We start from the raw sequence: 8,071 nt of genomic DNA, 5'->3' as shown, positions 1-8,071 counted from the left end.
TTTGCACATTTTTATGCAAGAAAATACACTATTTTAATATATTTTAAAAAAAAATTAAAAAGAGTAGATGTTGAATGAAAGTCTCACATCGGCTAATTTAGGGAATGATTATGGGTTTATAATCAAGGAATACTCTTTCTATTGGTACGAGGTCTTTTGAGAAAGTCCAAAACAAAGCTACGAGAGCTTATATTCTATTTTTTATTTTTTTTTATTATTATAATTAATATAAAATTTAAAAGAAATCAATTAAATAACAGAGCCCCAAATAAAAGAAGAAAAAAAAAACAGAGCCCCAAATAAAAGAAGAAAAAAAAAAGTCTGAAAAACAGTGAAATTGATATATAAGCCGGAAACGAGGTTAGTTGGACCTTTCATATGGATCCCTTCGTCAATCCATTGAAAATGGTATCACCCATTTAACCATCCATTGACTTTCCTCTTTCTCTCTTTCTCTCTCTCTTTTCAATTTCCTTCTTCGAGTAATTAATCGGTAGTCAAAACAGTACAATCGAAGGATGTCGGTAAGGCCATGGAATTGAACAGACAGCGGCACTGCCAGATTTCAGAGACAGAGACGTGAAGTCGACGAATCCAAATCCAAGTCCAAATTTACTGTTTATTTGATTATTCAAAATCAAGTGAAGATTGCGACCAATTCTTTTCTCTTGGCTCAACGCGGTTCATTCTATTCCCCTGTTTCTAATTTTGTTTCTTCACCTTATTCTCTACTTGGAAGAGTTTTCTAGGTAACCCATTGCTGTTAGCCCATAAATCTGAGCTGGGCGTCGTTTTTTTTTCAAATTAGGTTCTGGGTTTTGCTTGAATCTCTGTTCTATTTGTTGGGGGGTTTGGTTTTGATTATGGAGATTGCAAGACTTGCCGTAGTGAGCTTCTTGCTGGTGATTTCGTTTTTGTCTATTGGGGATTGCAATTTGGTGTTCAATGTTCATCACAAGTTCAAGGGCCGCGAGAGGTCCTTGGAAGCCTTCAAAGCCCACGATGTTCTCCGTCGCGGTAGATTTCTTTCTGCTATTGATCTCAACTTGGGCGGCAACGGACACCCTTCTGAATCTGGGTTAGTCTTGATTTCTGTTGTGGTTATTTGGCATACTGAAATTTCTTTAGTTTTTGTGCGGTGATCTTGTCTGTAATTGCTTGTTTAGTGGACAATTTACTACATATCTCAGGTATTCTGTTGTGATCTTTCAAACAAGACCTGTGTGATTGGATCCTGTTCTACCTCTTTTAAGTACATACCATATGGAATTTGGATCTTTACCTTTTTTGTTTTGACTTTATGAAATCACTGCTCAAGTTTTTAGTTGCTTATGGATTTGGATTATTGTTCCTCGTTTTAATGGATTTGTTCGAGTCGAACGTGGCAGATCGGCCTGTTCCTTTTTCTTGTATGATAAAAGAGAGTATTGTTCACTTTATCATATTCGTTGTTGGATGGTGGAAACTGGAAATACTTATATGTTCGATCTTCTCTATCGGTTGGATTAGGCTGTATTTCGCTAAAATCGGGCTTGGGACACCAGCAAAGGACTATTATGTACAAGTGGATACAGGAAGTGACCTCCTATGGGTCAATTGTGCAGGCTGTACAAACTGTCCCAGGAAAAGTGATCTTGGTGTATGTCTCTTTATCTTTAAATTCTTAATTATATTCCAAACTACATCAAACATTTGTCGCTTGTCATCGTCTTCGATGGATCAAAGCTTCACAAGCAATACTCTGATTATGTTACAGATAGAACTGACACTATACAATCCATCGAGCTCTAGTACTTCAAACTTGGTAACTTGTGGCCAAGATTTTTGCACTTCCACATACGACGGTCCGATTCCTGGCTGCAGACCTGAACTACTCTGTGAATATAAAGTTGCATATGGAGATGGAAGCTCAACTACAGGATATTTCGTGAAGGATCATGTAGTACTCGATCGAGTGACGGGAAATTTTCAAACTGAATCTACAAATGGGAGTATAGTATTTGGGTAAGAATAGTATTTTCTACATTTTCTTTTATTTTTGTTCTGTGTCCATCAATTGATCATGTGGGATTATATCGAAAAGTTCATGTTCAAGTTCTTTTATATGAATTTCTATTTCATGGCATCATGAAATTTTATACATCTACAATGAATTAGTGAAAAAATGTTTTTAGATAGTAAACCTAACCAGTCGTCTGTTTGACGTTTGACGTATTTTATAGTATATTTAACGATGAATAAAGTACCTACCAAGGAAAAATCGTTATTATTTCCCATTCTCCTCTCAAGTTGTTCCTCGGCTTCAGTTATTTGTTTCGACATATTTCGATCACGGGCAATTTTCAACACCTACTCAATGACTTTGTGAAATGCATCGATCATTCTGGTTTTCTGTTTTCTTTTTCTTCTTTTTCGTTCATACTTACTTTGTCTTCCTTGATGGACGGATGGATAGTTGTGGCGCTCAACAATCTGGCCAACTCGGTGCAACATCTGCAGCACTTGATGGGATACTTGGTTTCGGACAAGCAAATTCATCCATGATTTCGCAGCTGGCTTCATCAGGAAAAATTAAAAGAATTTTTGCACATTGCTTGGATAATATTAATGGAGGTGGAATTTTCGCCATTGGAGAAGTGGTGCAGCCAAAAGTTCGCACCACTCCATTAGTGCAGCAACAGTATGTTACACTTCCTTGCAATTAGTACTTTTCGACACCTTCAATCGAAAACGTTCTTCTTCCTTTTTTTAAGTAGTAGCCTTGGACTTAGTTATTTCATGATGCACTGTAGGGCACATTACAATGTGTTTATGAAGGCAATTGAGGTTGGCAATGAAGTGCTGAATCTCCCCACGGATGTTTTCGACACTGATTTAAAGAAAGGAACAATTATCGACAGTGGCACGACGTTGGCTTACTTACCAGATGTGATTTATGAACCATTGATAGCGAAGGTACACTGTATAAAAAATATTTATATTTAGTTTAAGTTTAATAGCATTAAGTGTGTTTCAGAAACTGAAGCTGTATTTACTATGCTAGATTTTTGCAAGGCAGACTGGATTGAAGTTGCATACTGTTGAAGAACAGTTCACCTGCTTCGAATACGACGGAAAGTAAGATGGCATGATACCCTACCTGGCTAAGTTCTATCGATCTTCGCCGAACATTTAAAATAGCGTTGTTCTAGAATCGATATTCAATTAGGGATCCCCCTTTTACAAGATTGTTAAATGTGTTGCTAGTTTGTCCTCTTAATTTGGTCTGGTTTTTATTGATTCATGAGTAAAGATTTATTAGCTTCATCTTAGGAGATACCCTCTAGGATCCTGGGTTCATGTTCTATGTCGAAAACTTAATAACTCGAAACTTCGTTATCCCTAAGAGTTGGTCTTGGTATAAGAGAAGCCTTTCGGACGTGAACACGAGCATAATAATGTAAGAAATGGGGCCCTTGACAAGAGTTTAGCATGCTGCATAGTATTCTTTACCTGATGAAAACATTCTTATGAATAAGTTTTTTAAGTTTCTCATTTGGGTTTTATGTTCTTCATGCAGTGTTGACGATGGATTTCCTACTATTACATTTCATTTCGAAGATTCGCTATCTTTGACCGTTCATCCTCACGAGTATCTATTTGATATTGCGGTGAGTGAATGAGCTTGGAACGGGTTATTCATGTGAATGACAAGAATCTTAGCAACTAGTTTTTAGATCAAATAATTGATATTACTTAGGAAGATCAAGGGCGATACCGATACCGATACCGATACCGATACCGATACCGGGGTAGCCTGAAAAGTGTATTTACAGAAACTTCCCTGAGATAATGTTTTGTTAACCTTTCTGATCAAATTTGCAGAGTAATAAATGGTGCGTCGGTTGGCAGAACAGTGGTGCCCAATCTAGAGATGGAAAGGATATGATTCTGTTGGGAGGTCAGTGAAAAGACAATGAACATTTCTATTATATTTCATCGCTTCTGCTCATGAAACTTCGTTATCTGTAATGGCCCAGGCCTACCGCTAGTAGATATTGTCCTCTTTAGGCTTTCCCTTTCGGGTTTCCCTCAAAGCTTTAAAACGCGTCTGCTAGGGAAAGGTTTCCACACCCTTATAAAGAGTGTTTCATTCTCTTCCCCAACCAATGTGGGATGGTGGGATCTTACATTATCACTCCCTAAGACTTGAAACTTGAGTGAATCCCTACGTTAATACTACACCGTTGAACACTCCGACACTTTAGTTCAGCTAGCATGTCCATGTCTAACACATGTCACACTTGAACACTCCGACACTTGTTGGACACTTGTTAGCACAATGAATGTGTTAGACACTAGCGGTACAAAGTTGATATACGTCCAACGTTTATTAGACACATAACAAACACTTAGAGTTTGAATAAATTTCGAGAGTGAACGGTATTAAGTTCATTTTTTTGAATTTTCTTCTTGTATAAAAATGATATATTTTAACATGTTCGTGTTGTGTTGTGTTGTATCCATGCTTCTTAGTAACCGCCCCCAAAGATAACGGTGTTCCTTTCCGGGATGTGCATATTATTGTTAATCCGTTTTTCCCATTTGTTTCTGATTTCAGATTTGGTGCTTCAAAATAGACTCGTACTGTACGACTTGGAAAATCAGACCATCGGCTGGATAGAGTATAACTGTGAGTTATTTATATAGCATTAGAAAACTTTATATAACAGCCTAATCTCACAACTAGCCGATATCGTCTTCTTTGGGCTTTTCCTTTCGGGCTTCCCCTCAAGGTTTTTAAAACGCGTCTACTAGGGAGAGGTTTTTACACTTGTATAAAGAATGTTTCATTCCCGTCTCCCAACCGATGTGGGATCTCACAATCCACCCTTCTTCAGGGCCCAGCTCCTCGCTGGCACAAGTGATCTAAGAAAGGACCCCAATCCAAATTTGATAATAAGAGTAGGAAAACTAGAAAAGTCGGTTCGTGTTGTTAATATCTTGATCGAAACAGCAGTGCGACAGGTTGGGTAGAGTAATAAATAATGAAAAGTTAGATTCCTTTTGCCCAAATGGCCTTAGTGTATTAAATATTCAGAAATTGGTGTGAATCTGTTCCAATGGGGGATTGTTGCAGGCTCTTCAAGCATCAAGGTGAGGGATGAACACAGTGGAGCCATATACACAGTGGGGCCTCATAACCTTTCTTCAGCTCCTTCGGTAAGAGTTGGAACAATATCATCAATGCTGCTGTCAATACTACTACTGCTTACTGTTCTTCATTCTTTTACAAATTAAAAGGGATTCTTTTCAAACTCATATCAATTTTTTCAATGTACATATTATGCTCTGCTGCCCATTTCATTCTTTTTCATTCTTTAACATCATCCATTTGGAAGTACTGAATGATTCTTTGGGCGTATTTGCAAGTACTGAATGATTCTTTGGGCGTTTGTGAAAAACTTGTATTGTTCTTATTGATATTCATAACTTCAACTGTCTTTCCTCTGCTCATTGGCCTCGACTTTAATTGTATGGAAACAATATTGTAATGTTTATTGGTGTATTATTGATCGAGTGTTTAGTTCACCGTTTTGGGTGCGGAGAGTACGAGTTAGCTTAACCCATCTCATGTGTTGGTACGTCTTTTCTTATTCGTTAGCTTTGCTATAGTATTTCGTTATTACTTCTCGAGTTTGTTATTATATGTACTCTGTGGTAAAATAATATTATTTTATAATGTGTTAACGACCATATGTTAAGTTATACTTAAAACAAGTAAGATGTACCCGTTTAAAGTACCCGTTTAAAAAATATGAACGTAAATCGCTTTTATTCAAAATCACAGTTAGTTCATAAGCTCGTAGTCCTCGTAAATTAGAAGTTAAAAGAAAAAAAATCAACCAAAAGTATAAAAATAAAAATATATAAACTCCCTATCACTAACTTTTTCTCCCATATTCATTATTTTCGTGTTATATCCTTACTTTTACTTAAAATCCATTAAAAAAAAGGTGAGTTAAAAAATACTCAATAAGGCATTCTCTTATCGGAGTCAGACATGCACACAAACATAGAAAAAATGAAGTCACTCACTCGTGACCTGCATCTAGCTCAACTCTAAACAGCACACGGAAATATCGACCATTCAATTCTTATGTCAATAATAAGTTCTAAAAAAATATATAGATTATTCACCTGACTTAAAACAGTAATTTGATTCTTTAGAGAAATCATAAACTAAAATTAAGTCATATCTGTAGCAGGACTTGGGCTTTCTTGATGATCTTGATGGCTGATTACCCAAACACACAACATGTAACCACTACAAAATTATTTTTATTTCACATCAATCATATCAAGCATAAAATCAGTCTAAATGTATTTATAACAATCACTTCTTCGTCTTACTCATCCCGTTCAACCTCCAAACAAATTCAAGTCTTTTTATGCTCTATATTCTAAAATATTTTTTAAAAATTTAAAATGTTTCTCTTTCAATACTTGGAAAATTGATTTCAATTTAGTCCGACTCCTCTTGAAAGAGTACAAAATACTTGGTCTTCATCTTGTCCTCTTGTTCTTATGTAGTCTTTTTAGATGGGTGATTCCACCATAGGACTTTAACCAGCGCAGTTTCTCGACTACGTAACGTCTTCACTTTTCTAGCTAAAATTTGCAAGAGCCTTCTCTTCCTAGCTTAAACTCTCATCCAATTGTAAGAACTCGAAATCTATCATGTGAGATGAATTTGTTATGTATCATTAAACATAGACACATTGAATACATGTGCACTCACAAAAGTGCAGGTAGCAAGGCGAATCGATAAGCTACTTGCCTCCCTCATTCCAAATCTTATACAAAAAAGTGCAGGTAGTAAGGTCAATCGACAAGGATATACCTGTCAATTATAGATATTATTGATGTGATTAAATTCATAGGATATGAATTGATCTACAAAAGAAAAAAAAAAAAAAAAAGTGTAGGTAAAAAGATACAGATTTTCAAATAAGATTTAATGACAAAGAGTTGAACATAACGGAAGAAAGTAGACTAAAAGTAGACTTTCTCACTTATTACCATTATAGAGTCTAAGTTTTCTCTATTTCGTATTTGCATATGAGATATGTCAAATGGACGTTTAGAATTCTTTTATGAAAATGAATCTTAAAGAACGCATCTACACAAATTATTTGATGGATTTATTAACGTTTAGATCTTTGAACGGAAGGTTTGGTAGAACTATCAAGACCTATGATTTTGAATAAATTATAATGACTTTTGTAGAGATAAGAAAATTGTCTAATATTTTATGTCGATGACATATTACTCATTGTGAATGATGTAAGACTTCAACCTAACCAATTCTAAATTCATGATTTGGAATGACTCGGTATATCCTATGACTAGAGATTTCTAAGATAAATGTTAACTTAGTCTTAGACATCTTATATTGACAAAATTGTTGCCAAGTACTTGATGTAATTTCGAATAACAGTAATGTATCATTCTAATATGAAGCTAAAAGAAGAGTATCCTAAGAAACCTTAAATGCCGAGAATATAAGATTAATTATCCACTTAAGTGGGAGATATATAAATAAAACTTAACATTTACTATACATTAACTTTGTCCTAAGTATGATACAAAAGTTTAATAATATGGGATAGTGACAAAGACGACTTTTAATAATAGTTGCTCTGATCTATATAAAAAGACTCTTTTATCTAGGGTTACGAGAAATATCTTATCTCTAAGACAAGTGAGAGAACATGTTGGACATACAGCATGCACCAATACGATCAATTATATGAAAAATCATAATCTTAACTAGTATATACTAGTTGACATACGAGAGGGATCATATTCAAGAAATAGTACAAAAGGTTATGAATGAACTTAAATGTCTTATCTTGTTGATAATACTTTGATGCAACCTATTTTGTAATTATTACAAATGATTTAAGTCAAACGAGCACCGAAGGAAATGGGTGTCATGAAAGCAAAAGTGAGGAGCCATGGAAGCAGTGGGGCCTCACAAAGTTCAAACAATGTGCAGCCTATACATCAAACCAAATTCAACACAAGA

The 8,071-nt window shown here is 35.4% G+C and overlaps 1 protein-coding gene across 1 annotated transcript; it reads left to right on the top strand.

Annotated features, from left to right (window-relative positions):
• The first annotated feature begins 388 nt into the window (after window positions 1–388).
• On the top strand, window positions 389–5,571 carry LOC111806198 (aspartic proteinase 36). The gene is made up of 11 exons (XM_023691581.2): window positions 389–681; window positions 809–1,078; window positions 1,510–1,639; window positions 1,757–2,004; window positions 2,456–2,680; window positions 2,793–2,955; window positions 3,044–3,117; window positions 3,560–3,650; window positions 3,865–3,940; window positions 4,601–4,672; window positions 5,120–5,571. The coding sequence occupies exons 2-11, from the start codon at window positions 864–866 to the stop codon at window positions 5,278–5,280; spliced, it is 1,455 nt and encodes a 484-aa protein (XP_023547349.2). The 5' UTR covers window positions 389–681; window positions 809–863; the 3' UTR covers window positions 5,281–5,571.
• Window positions 5,572–8,071: the final 2,500 nt, after the last annotated feature.

This window comes from Cucurbita pepo, chromosome 11, assembly GCF_057944985.1.
Source record: "Cucurbita pepo subsp. pepo isolate OVF chromosome 11, ASM5794498v1, whole genome shotgun sequence".
NCBI lineage: Eukaryota > Viridiplantae > Streptophyta > Magnoliopsida > Cucurbitales > Cucurbitaceae > Cucurbita > Cucurbita pepo.
The sequence above is the reverse complement of the archived record's forward strand: the minus strand, read 5'-3'. Positions and strand labels throughout refer to the sequence as shown.

Bases quoted from the DNA above. Each gene is read 5' to 3' on its own strand.
- LOC111806198 (XM_023691581.2), top strand. From the start codon at position 864: ATGGAGATTGCAAGACTTGCCGTAGTGAGCTTCTTGCTGGTGATTTCG. The intron at 1,640-1,756 runs GTATGTCTCTTT...ATTATGTTACAG, and splicing joins CCAGGAAAAGTGATCTTGGT to ATAGAACTGACACTATACAA. The intron at 2,681-2,792 runs GTATGTTACACT...GATGCACTGTAG, and splicing joins ACTCCATTAGTGCAGCAACA to GGCACATTACAATGTGTTTA.